The sequence below is a fragment of the Megascapheus bottae genome, chromosome 34 (genome assembly GCF_031878675.1).
Source record: "Megascapheus bottae isolate mThoBot1 chromosome 34, mThoBot2.hap1, whole genome shotgun sequence".
NCBI classification, from domain to species: Eukaryota; Metazoa; Chordata; class Mammalia; order Rodentia; family Geomyidae; genus Megascapheus; species Megascapheus bottae.
The window spans coordinates 2,003,044-2,021,954 of NC_143542.1; the positions used below are offsets into that span (position 1 = coordinate 2,003,044).

Consider the following 18,911-nt stretch of genomic DNA (forward strand, 5'->3'; position numbering starts at 1 on the left):
AGGTTTTGTTGTTGTTGGTTTGTTTTTTTTTTGTGCTTCTACTGGGGCACTGTACTTGAATTTAGGGCCTAGGCACTGTCCCTGAGCTTCTTTGATTCAAGGCTAGCATTCTACTGCTGGAGCCACATCTCCACTTTTTGCTTTTTTGGTAGTTAACTGAAGATAAGAGTCTCACAGACTCTGCCAGATTGGTTTTGAACCAAGATCCTCAGATCTCAGCCTCCAGAATAGCCAGGATTAGAAGCATGACTTCCCCCATTTGGCTACCAAGCATACCTTTGTTGGAAAGCAGGTATATCACCTCAGGTATTCCAGAGTGTACTGTCATCAATGCGTCAGGAGGGTCTCTAGTTAGAAGGAACTCTTGTCAGAAGTACCTGAGGTAGAAACTCTCTTGCTAGGTCCAGGGCCTTTCGATAGGCAGCGTCTCCCTCCTGGTTCTGCTCTAGAACGTGGCTGATCAAGCCCACTGCTTTGGCTTCCTGGCCATCCAGCACCCGTGCTGAGAAGATGAGCTCCTTGGCCAAGGCCATTCCAATGGCGCGTGGTAATCTCTGTGTGCCTCCTAGACACAAGGGAGAGAGAGGAAAGGATTTGAAACCCTTGCAGCTTTACTGTGCCAGTGCTTCCTTGATATGTTTATAAAAATGCATGCATTTATACATCAACACAATTTACTGGAACACCACTCCAAGAAATAACCTGCCAGTTACTTTATACAATAGACAAAACTGAAAAACAGCACGTGGAATTTGTGGCACTATTAAGAGACTCTGGCACCTTCAACAAAGCTGGTACCTTCCTGAATCCAGGCCACAGCCATAACCAGGGCAGTGAGCACAAGCTGACAGTCCAGGACCAGCAGTGCTGCTCAGGAAGAGGCTGGAAGTACAGAACGCCATCAAGCTTAGCCTAGTTTTTCTGTTTGTTTGTTTTTTTTTCCAGTTTAGCTATAGTTTAGCAGATTCTCACAAATGCGATTCCCAAACTTTTAGAGTCTTTAATGGTGAATGAAATGTAACTAATACATTCATTTTGTAAAAAATAAAAGCAATTATCTTGAAAACTGGTTTTGTCCTGCGTGCCTTGTTTTTTCAGTGCACGTCTCACAGCTCCTGCTGGCTTGTCCTTTGACGATGCTATGTCACAGGGATAGTGCTTCCTCTCAGTTGCTAGAAAAATCCACTCGGTGGAGTCAGAACCACATGCTTGATTTTGGCTTTGCTCTTTACTAACAGGAATTTAGGGAGTCGATTCACTCTTCAACTCCAAGGGCATACAGGGGCCGAGCAGCAGGATTTAGGCTAAACTCAGGTCAGAGGAGTTCTGTTTTGTGAAGGACTGAATAACTGACTCAGCTCAACTCAGTATACTATCTTCCAGTGAAGATTCACCGCACAGAAGCCGGGACAAAAGCAGGCAGTACAGGTTTATCGCTACTTCCACCCACTGGAATAGGCCATGGCCATAGTATCAGGCTTCACCCATTTCTCACCCCCTTCAAGGAGCTGCTGGGCAGCCACGACACGTGTGGCCAAGAGCCAAATCCCATGAGAAAAAGGAAATAGACAGACAGACAGCTCTCGTCTATCTATACAAATGTAGGGCTTCATTTGCCCCCAAATTTAGTGTGTTTGGTTTTGTTTTCCAATCTACATTAGATACCCAATTTTGAAGCTAGCTTGGTAATTTTAACTGAAAATCAAAGTCTACATGAAGCCGTTTGTGCCTTTTATTGCAATTTTCTGCCAGTCTCTTTCACTTCATCATGCCACACTTCAGACTGGGAACTTACTACTTTTAAAAGGAAAGGGAAATCACTTTTTATTCACATATCCACGAAGAAGGAGTGGGAAAAAATAAAGACTGGAACTTTCAAGGAGATACATTTTCTTTGAGGTTTCAAGATTTTTATTTTTACTGTTATAGTTACATAAGTCAGGTAATGAGTACATATGTTTTTGGACAATGTCATCTGTCTCTTGTTCTCTCTCAGTTTTTCCCTCCTGCCCCACCCACAAGTTATAGAATTCATTCTAATGTAACCATTTCATTCTTGTTTTTTTAATTTACTGTAGCTGTTTTTAGACTTTATCCTTCTCTTAGTCTTTATTTATAACTACCTGGTTTATCTTGTTGTCAAGGCAAACTGGGAGACATCTTTATTTCTCCTCTCTTGCTGCCCGGATAATCCTTCTCTTTTGAGAGTCTGATTAATGTATCGTGGAGTATACTTGGTTGAGTGACTCTGAATCCTCAGTATTTGGGTATCTGTACTCTTCTCTAGGTTTTCAGTTATCATCACGTTGAGATAAGCTAGAGTTCTAATTAGTAAGCTAGCTTACTAATTCTCTCTTGTATTTCATCTAGTCCGCTATCTTTCTACTGCGTTCCTCAGTTTCCTTAGTATATTTTCAGCCCAAAGAATTATTATTATTTGAAATGCTTTCACCTCCATTAAATTTCTCTGATAAATATTGAGTTGTTTTCCTGTGGTCTCTTGAAGCTCACTGAGTTTCTGTAAGCAAGTGTATGCAATTTGCCATCAGAGAATTCAACCATATTACTCAGCTCATTGGAATTGTTCATACGTATGAAGACACAGTCCCCTGAAAATCTTCCGTGCTTGCTGATATGTGACATCACTTGAACATTGAAGGTTTAGGTATTTGTTGCAATTTTTGTAACTTAGGTAGATCAGTTATCTCTTCCAAGCCTGTTGTCCCTTTTGCTATTTCTGCGCTACAGGTCGCCTTAAGTCTAGCTTCACTTTGATAGTGCAGTTGGTGGTGCTATCACTCTTTCAGCCCTAGAGGGCGATTTGAGCCCAGATTTATCCCAAATATGTAGCTGACAGTTGTTCAGCACAAACTGGGTGAGTACCTAATACAGTCTCTCTCTAGTGCCAGAGTAGGCCCAAGATGTCAGTCCGTGGTCTCTGAACTCAACTGTGATCAGAAACCAAAAGCTAATTGGTTGCAGAAAGAATCACCATGTAGAACTCAGGCTTTTATGCTTCCCCTGTGGCCATGAGAACAAAACTACATTTCACCATCAGCCCACCATAAACACTCCAAGGTTGGTCATCCCTGGGTGGGACCAAGTCTTGTACTGTTCCAGGTTGCCCACTGCTGAGGTAGACTCATAGCCCAAGACTGATTAAATCGGTTACTTGTGTAACTGTAACCCTTCTTTACGTCACCTTGACAACAGAAGTTTATAAAGGCTCTAATAGTCTCATACCTTCTTATCATCTGGCACCACAAAATGCTCCAAATTCACCTTGCCTATTTCTTCCTCAGATTCTGGCTCATTTCAGTGGAGTCGCATTTTAAAAATGCAACATTCCTACTCATATGGTACTTTGAACAGCCACATTTCAGAGGCTTGTTCTAAAGACTCTTTTAAAGATTTTTTGCATTGCATTTCAAGGCTTTTCCAACAAGTGATGAGTGATGAACATTAACGAATGAGCACGGGAAGTTTATTTGTAGTCAGAACTTCATGGGATCTTATCAGATCTCAAATTTCTCACTGTCCACATCACTAATTCAGCGTAAGTAACAAGGTCTATAATTTTACTACCTTGCCGAAACCACCTGCTTGAAATCTAGGTGATCAAAGGCAAAATTCTGAGCCTTCTTCTTAAAGCTGCACATAGACCAAAAGTGGCCACTTCACGAAGTCAGAGACTCAGTGTTCCCTCAGTGTTTCCCTTTTGCTATCCTCATGTTGCGTCTTCTATCGTCAAGGTCAGCTCATGGGAAAGACAAGAGAATGTTCTATTTTGGGAGATAGTAAGTGCTGGCCAACAACTTCTTGCATCCCACTGGTTAGGACACATGCACGTCAGGAGGCTAGGTTATGCAGTGTCCTTGTTAAGTTCCTGGCACAGGAAATAAATTGGGACCCTTTTGTCTTTTCTTTTACGTTTGAGACTGGGACTCGAATTGCTTTCACTCCTCAGCTAGTATTCTATTAACTGAGCCATGGCTCCAAAATAATAAGACTCTCAATTTGGGGAGTCTTATTACTAAGGGAAAATGAAATGGGCAAAACTAGTGTAACCAGGCAACCAGTGTTTCTATATTTACATATTAAATACTTGAAATGTCATACATTCATTCATAATTTTCCCCATCATATATAACCTAGTATTTCGGGAAGGCATCAAAAATTCCCTAGATATTAATCTGAGATTACATGTAAAATAAACTTTTTAAAGTGACACAACCTCTATTGGCAAAGGCTTAAATACAGCAATCTTTTGCCCAAGAAGGCTTGCTCTCTTACCTCTTGGGTATGCAATGTAATAGAAAAGTGCTGGCAGCAATCTCTAACTTCCAGGTCTTCTAGACTAAAGCCATCAACACAAAGTAGGAAACATGAAAGTCAGGCACCCGTGGCTCGTGCTACTTAGAATCTTAGCTACTTAGAAGGGTAAGATCTGAGGGTCAAGTATTTGAAGCCAGCTAGGCAGAAAAGTCCATGAGTCTCTATCTCCCCATTAATCGGCAAAATGCTGGACTGGAGGCCTTGCTTAAGTGGCAGTGTCATCCATGAGTGGAAAAAGCTGAATGAGGGGCTGAGTTCAAGTCCTAGTACCAGCACCAGACATAATAAAACAAAAAGGAATACCCAAGACAGATAGATATACTAAAATAGTTTAAGCAGGCTTTGACATTTCAAAATCAAATACAGAATGCTACATAACTGAATGTAACTTAGAATTTCATATTACAAGGTGGGAAATGTCATTTTGTTTTGTTTAGCCTTCATCGTTTTCCCTCCCTCATGACTTCATGGGAAGTAAAGCCTTACTAGCAAGGGGACAGTGACAACAACTACTTTAAGTTGAAAGTGACACAGACCACATTCAGGATGTTTGTTGATAGGATCAGCTAATGCTAAAAGTATTACTTGTGAATTACTTGTAAGTTCCCTTTCTTAAACAGAAAGCCCCACTAAGATTATTTTCTCCTTGAGCTGTGGAGGGAACATTGTGGTAAAATCACCAGGCTCTTTGTAGTGGCCTCCACAGAACTCTGTTCCAGAGGGCTTCAGGCAAAGCCTTCTGGGTAGATCCAAGCTCAGTGCTTACAAAACTGACTTCCTCTTGCTAGTACAATGAAAGACCCAGGGTCAGAAATGTGTGACTACGTGCACAAGCAGGGCTTGTTTACTGGTCTTGTAACAGACTATGTCACAATCAAACAAAAACCATAAAAATATCTATCCTGCAATTTGTGACCTTTGTTTAAAGTGGTATTATGTTTTCTATTCTTTTAACATGTTGTTAAGCAAACACACACACACACACACACACACACAAACACACATACACACAAAGACAATGTGAGTCAAAATTGGAATATAGGAGGAAAGCTCAATCAGCTAAACCCCAGAATTGTAAGCCCTTCATGGCTTATGCTAAAGCAATACTTAGAAAAAAATGTAACCATTTCAAAGACTGGGGCAGGGGAACATGGGTTAGATATGAAAATTATTTGTATAGAGTAAATTAAGCAGCCTGGCAGCAAATTAAAACCTTTGTGATACAGGTAAGTTTTAGTTTTGAAATTTATTATCAATTATCAAACCCCCTTTCAACTATTGTCCTTTACACTATTAGAGACACACCTGACTTTTATTCATTGCAAATAAAAGTATACTTTCTTCTGAAATGTTTACATATATTTGTTTACAAGAAACATTTGCCAAAAAGCATAATTACAACTTTTTAAACTTTATTTGCGGTATGAGAGCCTGATGTCCGCTAGGCAACTGGTTTACTACTGGACATAAATCCCCAGCTATAAGCCTTAACTTCCTTAACTTTTGAAATATGTATTATTGTAAATCAGGTGACTATAAAGTCTTACTTTTAAAATAATTTCACAGACAGTTATGACGTACATATGAATACTGTCCATCCCCAGTATCTGCCATTAGCCCTGGCCCTCTGCCACTGTGTACAGTCTGGAAGGCTGGGCAGGCTCGTGCTTGGCCCAGTGGGTCTCTCAGTCCTCGAATGGAGCAACAGAAAGAACTGATAGGTTTGGAAACTCAAGGGAGGGAAAGACACTAGAGAGAGAACTTTCTGTGGTGGTGGTAATGGTCTGTGCTAATACTGCTTTGACTCAAGTTTTCATTTTAGTTCATTTCAATCAATTATAAATTGCAATGACCCTTGGGTGCTAGCAGCTACTAGATGAGAGAGGTCTCAAGCCTCCTGTGGCCTCTCCCAGCTACCATAACCTTACCTTTGGTTGCAACAAAGAAACAAGAGTTTTCACAGTATCTATAGTTCACTTGGACAGGTGAACTGAAGCCTTTGTATCCCATCCCCACCCAGAGAGGTCTGCCTAGCACTCCCGGCACACTCCTATCTGGGTTGGAGGATGGTGTTCTGCACAGAGGAACAAGAATCAGCAGGTGCTAGCTACAATGTAGCTGCTCTCTACGCAAAAGAAAAAGTTGAAATCAGGAAGCCTGATCTAAATAAACTGAGCTTTCTAAAGATATTCCACATAAACCTATCCTAAACTGGTTTTAAGTTAGACGCAGTTCAGACAAAAGTGACTAAAAGAAAGAAGTGAGTCAACGGGCTCACCTGCAGGAGCATGCAGGGGTCAGCTTGCTGGTGCTACACCCAGAGATCTCGCCAAGAAAACACACTGCACATTATAGGCCCTGTGACCATGTCTATTTTGAAAGGGCTGCAATTTTCCCATTTGAATCCCTCACTATGTAAACAGAGAATATGTTGCATAGTGTCAATAAATATATGGTTGATATAAAGTCCTGCCAGCACCTGAACTGTATCATAAAGATTCTACCTAGGCTGGATACTTCTTTTTGCAATTACTGTATTCTGTCATATGCACATAGTAGGTATTCTGGATACCTACTATGTACATCATTGTGGTACTAAATGAACTTAAATACACAAGCAAGTCTTAAAAAAAAGGGAGGGAAGGGGAGGTCCTGAGACAGTGTCTTTGCTAAGGAGCACAGAACCTCATGCCATGATAAATCAGCCAACTACTGAAATGAATTGTCAAACTTAATACACTTATAGTTACAAAGCCACTCTTATGAATTATATTTACCACTCTGTACTTTAAAAAAGAAAGTATCGTAACTGTTGAAAACCAATTACACAATGGTATTTTCTAACCTAACTCAACAGTGAGAATGCTAAAGCATAAACCTACAAAGTTCTTTACCAAGAAATAGTTTCATCATCTGTAAGATCAAATGATCGGGACCATAGTAGTCATTACTTGTGAACTGCAAACTTCCACAAAATACAGTGGCTTAAAGCACTGAGCATTTGTTCTTTCATGGATTCTGTAGTTCAAAATCTAGTCCTCTTCTGAGTCTCCTGGGGCCGCAGCCTCCTCCTCCAGCTCTCTCCCTGCCACTGGTCTTCTGGTTCCCTGAACAAGAGAGAAGACCACAGAGCTGTCTCCTGATGATGAGGACAAGTGACTCAAGAGAAACAAGACACAGAAGGCCAGGCTGCATCTTCCAGCAGTCTATCTAGGAGGAAGTAACCCAAGTGCTTCTGAGTCTGCACCTGCAGAGGTGCATTGATTCTGGGGCAGTGAACACCAGGCCCGTGAAGATGAATCACCATCAGTCTTCATGCAATAGGCACGTCTTCTTCTACCACCTCAGCTACGAAACAGCATTGCTTCTCCCAGAAAATCTCATGACGATTCAAACTTATCTCCATTCTTTCAAATTTAAGAAGAGGTGACCAGAATGTGTGAAGCAACCACTTAGCTTTAAAAATAACACCGGAAGAGAGGTGGCCAGGGAATGTCATGGAAGACGTTCCCTTTGGAGAGCTTTTCACTTGCCAACCACAATGGAAAGTAGACAAGGGATGCAAACCTCAAGCAGTTTTGTGTCTTAATAAAATGTATCATTTGCAACAATAAAAAGAACATAGCATTTCATTAAAATTGGACCTTAAGGCTTTCCTTAAGTAAGGGACTAATAACAACAGAAAGAAGTGAAAAAAGTTTTTGTATCTAGATGTCTTTTCTATTAGTAAGATGTTACCATAGACAGTAAAACATTAGTGATAAAAGACATGGGAAACACTTGATGTTACAAAAAAAAAATGACCCAACAATGGCAGGGATGGAGATGGAAACTTTTTATTTTTCCTTATCAAAAACTGATCGTGGTGAAGATTTGAAGATTTTGACCTAGCAGCATCATTAATTATAGATAACCACCATCTACTGAGAACTGATTATATACTATATAATTTAATGCATCATTCATTATATTTGAAAATTCTACGAGGTCACTACAATTATTGTCCTTCCGTGACAAAACAGAAAACGGGGCTCAGAATGGTATCGTGACTTACGGGTACCAGGAACACCAGTCACCAGGCAATGGGGCTTCCTCCATACTCTTCCTCTCCCCGTCTCCCTCTCCCCCCTCCCTCCCTCCCTCCCTCCCTCCCTCTCTCCCTCTCTCTTTTGTTTTGGTCTGAGACCAGAACTCAAACTTAATACCTGGTGGTTTTATTCACTGGCTAGTGCTTTACTAACTGAGCCATGCCTTCAAACTTTATGATTCTCCTTTGATGGGACAAAACCTCAGAGACAGACTGTAACTGGGCAGAGAGAAGAAAGGGAAAAGTGAATCATTATCCCTTTCATAACATTTCAGAGGCAATAAATACAGCCAAACACTTCAAAATGGAACTGCATGGCAGTCAGCTCCCAGTGGGCAAGAGCTGCTGGAATGACCCCATGAGGCCTACCACATGAGAGATATGGAGACAGCGACGGCTCCTCTCCTGCTCTAAGTCCCCACTCTGTATGGGCTGACCTGACCTCCTCCCCTCCTGTATTCTTAAGGGTTGGCCTTGTAGGAAAAGCTGTGGAAGTGATCGCAAGGAAGGAAACCTGTACAGCCTATACACCATGCCTCCTTTTCACTATGCACTTTCGGAGGACACCTGCCTAGGACCAGCCTGTGAACTTCTAGAACAGAAAACAAAACAAGCACATTAAAACAACTATGAGATTCCACAGTGACAGGTTAGAATGACTCCTCACTGGGAAAACTGCCAACATTTTGTAAAATGCCAGTACAAGAAAATTTAGTTATTTAGGAAGCTAGTCCACAACTGTTTCATATTAGGAAAAGTGGGTGACCAGCTTTCAGGGCATAGCCAAGTGAGATGAAGCAACTCCAATTTATTGGAAATTATTTTTGTAAAACATATCCAACAGCTAGTCACTTTTCCAAAATAAAATCGTATCTTCAGAAAAACAAAAACAAAACCAATGACTTTCCTTCCTAACCAAAAATTAAAACAAAATATACCATAGAACTAAAATTCTGATCTAAACCAGAAAAAAAGATCTGTCCACAACATATCACACTCTGTGTGTGTGTGTGTGTGTGTGTGTGTGTGTGTGTGTGTGTGTGTGTGTGTGTGTGTACCCATACCTACTGCCTTTTCTAGCTCTGTGGGCTAACAAAGAAATTGCCTGGGGGAGGGAGGGAGAGGAAAAGTAGGAGAAAACGAGGGAGAGGGTGACACTGTTCAAAAGATAACCTACTCATTACCTTACTCCTGTAACTATTTCCCCTCCCCACATATCACCTTTACAATAAAATACAAATCAATAAAATTTAAAAACAACCAAACAAAAACCAGAAATTCCTGGAATATACCAGAGTAATTTTCAAGATCTGCAGCAGTCCTCCGTTAGCCTTATTTTGACATTCTGAGATTTTAGTCACCTACGGTCAGCTGAAGTTGGAAAATATTGGTGGAGATTTCCAGAAATAAATACTTTATGAATTTAGGATTGCTGCTCTGAGTTGACACTGCTGTGCTCTGTGTGGCTCGAGATTGAAGCACTTCCATCCAGCACACAGTTCTGTGTACTACCTGTCTGTCCCACAGCTGGAGGAAGGACAGCAGGAAAGAGGAGAATGTATGTAATTTCCACTGCAGTACACTATTGTAAGTGATCCAGTTTGTTATTTATATATGACTTTTAAGCTCCTACTGCCCTCCCTATATAAATTAAATTTTATCATAAGTATATAGGCACTGGAAATGAACAGTATATAAAGGGTTAGTTTTGGGCACCCTCTGGTAGTCTTGGGCCTCAGACTCCCTTCAATAAGGAGGATAACTAGTAACAGATTCTATGTTAAAATAACAGTGCCCTAAAGAACAGTGGGGGAAGTCCAAAGACGGTGGTCACTAATGACTTAATTCCTAGTCACTGAAATTGCTCAAAAAATAAACAGAAATTTAAGTTGTAGGTTTCATAAATATGTTTTTAGACATTGATATCTCAAATTACTTGAAGGCACAGCTGGAAATGTTTGAAATTAACCGGTCGGAATGTTGACATGTCTCCCTTCCCACCCAATCTCAGCTCCATGAACACACAGTTAAATATGTGGTAACAAATAGGCCAGAGCAGCCAGTCAGCCACCTGTACTCACTACACTAATGGAAGGCTCCCAGGTATAAACCATTTTTCCCTGTGCCAAGAAAACACGAAGGGAATTATTAGTGTTTCCAAATAAATGTAATATGCATTCACTAAAAATTTAAGATGTATGCTGTAGACTTCTAGTGTAAATACTCAGTTCACAGTCAATTCTGCTTTTTAAATCTGTGTAAAAGATTGGTTAAAAAACTCATCTCCTTTGCTGTCCCTTGGTTATCTCATATTGTTATAGTATCTCACTTTGTTATCTGATATATTGAATTTATTTGTATTTGGTTATTTGAAATTTGATAGGGAAGGGGGGAAAACCAAGACGGGTGGGGGGTGTGGGGGGGGAGGGAAATGGGTACCAAGACATGTGAAAGGGTATCAATGTACGTGAATTAATGCACCTTCTATCTGGCAAATATCATGTAACCCTTTTACTAATTACAATAAAAAAATGCAAAAAAAAAGAAAAAAAAAGGGCCTGGAGTATGGCCTAATGGTACCGTCCTTGCCTAGCATGCACGAAGCCCTGCGTTTGATTTCTCAGGACCACATACCCAGAAAAGGCCAGAAATGGTGCTGTGGCTCAAGTGGCAGGGCACTGTGGGTCTTGAGTAAAAAGTGTCCAGGGACAGTGCCCAGGCCCTGAGTTCAAGCCTCAGGATTGGCAAAACAAAACACAACCAAAAGACAGAAGAAAAACAATAGAGGAGCCAGGCTCTGGTGGCTTATGCCTGTAATCCTAGCTACGCAAGAGCCTAAAATCTAAGGATCAAAGTTAGAAGACAGCCCAGGCAAGAAAGTCAGTTAAATTCTTTTTTCAATACAGTCAGAAAACACCAGAAACCATGCTGTGGCTTAAGTGATAGAGTACTAGCCTTGAGTACAAAAGAGGCGCAGGGACTGTGCCCAAGCCAAGTTCAAGCCCTAGGACTGGCAAAAACAAACAAATAAACAAAAACACCAACAGAGGAGGTAGATGCAGAAAGCTGGGTCGGAGGAAGCATTGGGTGGGTCATTATAGCTTGGCTGCTGCAGGCAGGATCAGGAAAAGTGCCACAGACTTTAAATACAGCTAGAGGAAGTAGGACTCAGAACCATATTCTGCCCCAGGAGCCTTGTAGATAGAGATGACAAATGGACAAAATCCTCAAAAAGTGTCCACCAAAAAGGAGCATAAAGACTTGCCAAAGAGAGATTCAAAAATCAAAAACCCTTCTAAAGAATAGTCCAAGGGGGCGGCAAGTTTGGCCTAGTGGTGGAGTGCTTGCCTAGCATGCACAAAGACCAAGGTTTGATTCCTCGGTACCACATACATAGAAAAAAGCCGGAAGTGGTGCTGAGGCTCAAGTGGTAGAGCTCTAGCCTTGAGAAAGTTCAAGGACAGTGCTCAGGTCCTGAGCTCAAGCCCAAGACTGGAAAAAAAGAAAGAAAGAAAGAAAGTCCAAGGGTTTGGCAGAGTGGTAGAGTGCCTGCCTAGCATGCATGAAGACCCAGGTTCAATTCCTTGGTACCACATACATAGAAAAGGCCAGAAATGGTGATGTGGCTCAAGTGGTAGAGCTCTAGCCTTGAGAAAGCTCAAGGACAGTGCTCCAGCCCTGAGTTCAAACTCCAGGACTGGCCAAAAAAAAATGTGTATAATTATTCTTAAGATATTCTGGTTTTTAGCTGACAAAAGCAAGTAGTCTCTGTCAACAACTGAGTACATTAGCAAAAATGGAGCAAAATTAGTAAAATAGAAGACAACTGTATAAGCCCAGCAAGTCCAGGATAAGAGAAGAGGAAAAGGGCCTAAGCGACAGGTCTGCCAAAGATCAGTTCTTGAAAATGATTCAGTCTTCCACATGCCCTAGGTTGTAGAGACTGTCACTGTCCTCTCTGCACACAGCAAGGTCAAGCCTTGAAGGCTGTTCTCACTCCTTTTCTCCTGCCCCACAGAACAAGACATGGAGAGGAGTACACCCTGAGCCTCCGAACCCTCAAATATACATGTGCCCATTCACCAAACGGCTCCACTTTCAATCTAAAAGCTGCACCAGAGTTGGGAGATAGAGATGGATGAATAAGGCAGGAACTGTCCTAAAATCTACAGCTTATCCTAAGTTGTAACATAATGTGGAGGAAAGAGCACATGTCTCCTGGGAAACAGATATGGTCTGAGATCTCAGAGATTGAAGATGTCCTGAATAATAATTTTATAAAAGGGTGTAAAAGATTATCTCCAGCTTCCACTCAACCAACTACTGTGTTTCAGATGATAAAAATAAACTCCCACAACATCAAGCAACGCTGGGCACTCAACCTGAAGCTCACTGATCAGGATAGAACAACGAACGGTCTTGATGGAGACTCATGGTAGAAAAGGTGAGAGATAAAGTGGCCATGGCATGGTGAGTTTACAGAAATATGCCAGCTTGCCTACTTCACAAAGCAAACTAAGCCACAAGCTGAACAAAGCAGGTGCATGTATCTGCCAAAGACACCAGCCTGTGTTAAGGGAGCAGATCTGGCACCACACTGGAGGAAAGTTTCCGTAAGTTCTCTTGATGTGAGACAAATTAAAAGAAGACATGAATCCAGCACACTCAACTCACAAAGGTGACAATAAATTAAGGTGCTGAGATGAAAAGTGAGAGAAACTCTGAAAGACTTTAATAACACTATTACAGAACTAATGAATTAGAAATCATGCTAAAGGCAAAACAAAGGTAGGATGTGTGCCTGGAGAAGGCAGAAGCTAGGCTAAAGAGTATGAAAGAACAAATATGAAAAGAGAAACAGATAAAGAGAAGTGCTGCTCTGTTCCTAAGGCACCAACTTCCCAAGTCTTAGAAGCAGGAGACAAAAAGTCTACGTAGAATGGTGGCCTGATGAAGACAGTAAAAGCGAGTGACATGAGGCTTGGGACGAGCCATGCTGGCACTGTACTTCCCCCAATGTCTCACCTACTCACTCCTTTCTATCTAGTATATTCTTCCCACTGCTGACACAGCAACCACATTCTCATCAACATCCTAAGCCTTACCCCCAAATCCCTTTAGCTTTCACTATACACCAGTAAACACTGGACCATGCACCGGTCATCCTTTTACTCTCTGATTCACCACGTGGGCAGCACAACACCCAGCAACTCTACTGAATAAAGCAATGCTGAGTTCAAGAGCAGCCAAGGGTGGCTAACTCACCCTCACAGAGACTATTCCATGGCACTGCACAGCTTCCTTGGTCTCTCTCCTTAGTCCCATGCTTCCATATAGCCTGCCAAGGGAATGTGTCCTTCTCCACATTAAAAGCAATTCCAGGTATGTCCTCCACAGCCTAAACCATTAAGTCACCAGATCAGTATTTCTGTTTATTGGCTACTTTTTTTCACTGGGTCAAATGAAGCTTTCTTTTCTATAGGTAAAGAGTCATTATAGTTGGGTGCCAGTGGCTCACACCTATAATCCTAGCTACTTAGGAGACTAAAATCTGGAGGACTGACATTTGGAGCCAACTTGAACAGAAAATCTGAGATTCCATCTCCAATTAGACAATAAAAAGCTAGGTTAGAGATAAGGCTTAGTAGTAGAATATTTTCACAGGAAACCTAACAGACAAACAAACGAAGAATGTTATGAATCTTCGTTTTGAGAGTGATTTCTGCTGGTCCACCTGACAATATCTTCAACTCAAGTGAGCTGTTTTTCACTTGAGGTGAAATTTTACAGGTCACACTATTTTGACTTTGGTAAATGATTTGTCATGAAAACAAGACACCTGAGAAATAAAGTTAAAGATATCCTGTTTTGAGGGAAGAAAAGTATGGATTAAAGAAAGCTATTTTCTCTATTTCTGATAAACGTAGTTCTCAATTAGGAAAATTATTTCCCCATAACAGAAAAAACTGGCTGAAAGAACTAATAAGAGAGCAGGGTATCCCAGCCAACCCTGGTTGTCACAGGGTCTATCTTGCTCAGCCATGCCGGCCAAAATCAAAGTAAGCTTACTCTTGGAAAGAAAAACCCTAAGCAAAGTCAGAAGATCTCAGCCACTTGAGCAGCTAGGGTTATGGGCAGGAGCCCCTGGCACCTAACAGAAGGTTCACTTAGAGGAAAAGATAGATTGGTAAAATGTGAAGCAATATGTGAAAACGTCTGTCATGTAGACACTGCTTTAATAACAAAGAAAACAAGTCCAGTGTCTACCAACAGGGACACCTATACAATGGAGAAGAAAAAAAAATGAGAGGATATTGATGTAGCTGTATAAATAAAGGTGTCAGAAATAAACTGCTATTAGAACTTACCATATGTTCGCCATATGGCTCATACGATAGGTGTATGTTTAACTTTTTAAGAAAATGCCAAACTGCTTCCTAAATTGTTTATTCCATTTCACATTTGTGCACAGCATGTGAGTGCTCCAGATGTATCATGTCAACACCAGCAGTTACGAGCACAGCCTTCATATGTAAGCCGTTCTATTAGGTGGTGAGTAGAGTCTCATTGTAATTTCCCCTAATGACTAATGTTGCTGAATACTTCTTTGTGTGCTTTTTGCCCATCTTTACATTTTCTTTAGGGACATCTGCTCACATCTTTAGGTTGTTTAGTTTTCTTACTGTTGAATAGTCACAGTTCTTCACATAGTCTAGATACAGCCTTCTATCAAGAAAATGAATACATCCCCCCCCCCCGCACCCCCCCCAGCCTGGGCTCTGTTTTTCCATTTTCTTAAAAGAGTCTTTTGACAAGTCATTTTTAATACAGCCATTCATCAGATTCACAGATAGACTGATTCTACGATCATGATTTTTAGGACCTAGAGATGCCCAAGCCCCTAATGTAAAGTAAAATGGTACGCTATGCATAAAGCCTATGCACATCCTAGTGAATACGTACAAATCATCTTTAGATTGCTTATAAGTAATGTGACATCAATGCTGTATAAACAGATGCTATACTGTAACATTTACACAACAATGGTAAGAAAGATGTGTAGGCTGAGAGAAAGCCGGAAATGGTGCTGTGGCACAAGTAGTAGAGCGCTAGCCTTGAGAAAGCTCAATAACAGTGTCCAGGCCCCAAGTTCAAGCCCCAGGACTGGCAAAAAAAAGTTTAAAAATAAAAGGATGTCTATTGATATTCAGACAAGTGTAACTATTTTTCATATAGTTTGTCTGAGAGTGGCAATCGGGTTGAATGTGTGGATGTGGATACAAAGTGCCAACTATGTTTCCAGTTTTTTCCCACATGGATCATGCTTTTGGTACAGATTATATATCTTACTTTCTTTTCTTTATTACTACTGATGCTACTACTTAGAGAAAGGAGTTGTAGTCCTGTAAGTCTGCAATGCTAATTCTATAAGGTTAGGAGTACAATGCTGCTTGGTCATTGTCATCTCTTCCTTTGTTCTCTCCTGCTTTCCCCTTCTGGTCCCTGCCCTCAAGGCATCTCACTTTCTAACTCAAGAGCAGAAAGATACTTTTCTCCTGACCTCTGTTATGAGAGTTTCTATTCTTAGGCTTCCTGGTTTAATTCTTCACTTTGTTCATTATTATATACGATGAAAGATATGGATTGAAGTTTATTCTTTTGCATATGGACAATGGTAAAGACTATTTCTTCTCCCAATGATATGCTTTTGTACTGGGGTTTATTTTTAAATGCTATTATTTTTGTCTGTAAAATACAACGTGTTTCAAAGCATGAGAATTTCTCTCTAACAATGCCCACACTTATTAGAAATAAAAGAAAAGGAAAAGAAAAATCTACTTCTAACAATGTTGAGCCAACAGCAGGCACACAGCCTAGTAGGTACCATAAGAACAAAGCCTGTGGAACGTGGGGCATGTGGGCTCTGGGTAGGGATCCGAACCTCTAAATGGGTAAGCTGTGTCCTTTGCTTGCTTCTGATTTACAGAACATTGGGTTTTGCCCTCATTGCTACATATTCAAATGTACTTATGTACATGGATTTGTGAGTAGGTTCATGTAACAGCATTTTCTTCTCATGGTCAACAATGTGGCAAGTCTCTGTGTTTATAGTGGAGTCTCCATGCAAGTGATGAGGAGAAGAGAGAACTACTTCTGAATATGAGCTGGAGGGCTGAAGAAGCCTTGGTGGCCCTGTGACAGAACTATAAGACAGTATGTCAAGAAGTATCCTATCAAGGCCTGCTTCCTGCAGCCTCACTCTTGTGGTTGTCTTTTCAGTTGATTACACAAAATCTGTATGTTCAGATTTTTGCCTAACAGTAATATAAAATAGGCAATACAGAGATACATTAATACCTAAAGCTCAAATAGCCTCTGTATTTTTGTTTATGAGGGTGAGGACCACCACCAAGTCTACTGGGCAATCAGAAAGGGCACTGTCCTGGGAGTCTTGGCTTGGAGCTATAGTGTTAACACAGGGATGGCATCAATTTTATTCCCCTTAGTTTCATCATCTCTGAGTAAGAAGACAAAAGGACAGTGCTGTGACTATTCCATATCACCCATGCTTTCTCCTGGCCTGTCAGCAGTGCTCTGAATGACAGTAAGGGCTCCCCAATGGTGGGGTACAGTGCCATAGTTCAAATGCTGGGCTCTCACCAAAACATGAAAATGAAATCTCGTCTCTTCTATCAAAGCCATTCTTCCAATAAGGAAGCTTTGCTTCCTCTCAGAGGTCCCTCTACACTGCAGAGGCCACCCATATGAAATGGACACCCCTGCTGTGTGTTTTCTCAACGTGAGCATGAGGTGCATTCAGGTGGGGTCTGTACTACTTACAAAGGAGCTGGGTTTCTGAGAGGAGCCACTGGAGAATGGTAAATACAAGTCAATCAGAGCTGATCAAGTATTCATTACAAAAGCCAGAAGCTGTGGTTTCCACTGATATAAGCTCCCAAAGAGCCTGTAAAAGAAAAAAGGAAAAGGGAGCCAAATGTGGAGTGCATGCTAGGACAGAGGGAGCTTTCGATCTACTTCTGTGATTCTCTGATAACACTGCAGGCCTCACAGCTCCCATTCAGCAACTTTTTGGGTACTTCATATACTGATCAAGCAAAGAAAGACTCACACTGCTGAGATTACATACAGTTGGTCCTTCACATCTGCAGGATGGATTCCATCAAACAGAATGAAAAACAGCTGTGCCTCTATGGAACCTATAGATGTATTTCCTAACAATACAGGATAACAACTATTGTAATTACATTGTCTTAATAAGTAACCTGGATGTCATCGAGTATGAGGTAGGATTTGTATAGCTTATATGCAAATAGGCCAGTTTTTAGAGAGACATGAGCACTTGGACAACAAGAGAGTCAGACAATGGAGAGAAAAGGCAGATGAACCTGTGAAGAATAACATTACTCAAGGTAAGATATCACTGGTTGTGGCTATAACATGGTTGGCCAAATCAGAATAAAGGTATCATAAAAAAGGTAAAGAAATGAAGCTATCAACACTGGCCTTTTAATATGATGGTGTCAAGGCAATCTTAATTCCCACATTATTACTACTGGAATTCTTACTCTGTACAAAATGGTACAGTGACATATTTAATTAGAGTAGGCAAACTTGCTGTTCCTGCAACAGTCACTACTATTGTTTCTTGCTTTTTATGAATTTAATCTCTTCCTTAAAAGTTAATATATGAGGCCGGGAGTTTGGACTAGTGGTAGAATAAGACCCAGGTTCAATTCCTTAGTACCACATACATAGCTTGAAAGTGGTGCTGTAGCTCAAGTGATAAAGTGCTAGCCTTGAGAAAGCCCAAAGGACAGTGTTCAGGCTCTGAGTTCAAGCCCCAGGACTGGCAAAAAAAAAAAGTTAATATATGATTTCTAATTTAAAAATGTATACTGGAGCCCATTATTATTTGGAAAATAATTAATTATAGAATTCCTAAAACAAAGCCATTTGGTTACTTAAAATGATTAAAATTATAGAAAGATTCTACAACAATCTTGCAGAAATTCAGAATGAAAAGCAAGCTAGTACTTAATAAATGGTTATGCTGCAGACTAATATATGATAAATTGCTTCTTAGACACGGAAAATTTGGCAAAGTTAATTTGTAAGTTATCACTCTGTTTAATAAGGTACACAGATTTGGGCTTTCTACATGGTATAATATGGAATAAGCAATTAGAGCTCTGCAAATACATTAGATATTCTGATTTCAGTTACCTGTATTTATTGGTAAGTCTTAACCTGTACCATAAAAACTATGTCTGTAAATAGTATTGTTTTTGTACCATGAAAAGTATAGAAACATGTTTCTTAGAACTCCACTGGGGGCCACAAGTGTGGCCTAGTGGTAGAGTGCTTGCCCAACGTGCACAAAGCCTTGGGTTTGATTCCTTGGTACATATACAGAAAAAGCTTGAAGAGGTTGTGCAGCTAAATTGTAGAGCAGTAGTCTTGAGAAAGC

The 18,911-nt window shown here is 40.7% G+C and overlaps 1 protein-coding gene across 1 annotated transcript in view; it reads right to left on the reverse strand.

Moving 5' to 3' along the window:
- Auh (AU RNA binding methylglutaconyl-CoA hydratase) overlaps positions 1-18,911 on the reverse strand; it is a 105,753-nt gene that overhangs the window by 8,043 nt on the left and 78,799 nt on the right. Inside the window, exon 7 of the mRNA XM_090324030.1 lies at positions 378-565. Coding sequence (XP_090180156.1) covers positions 378-565 — 188 coding nt within the window. The remainder of the gene's footprint in view (positions 1-377; positions 566-18,911) is intronic.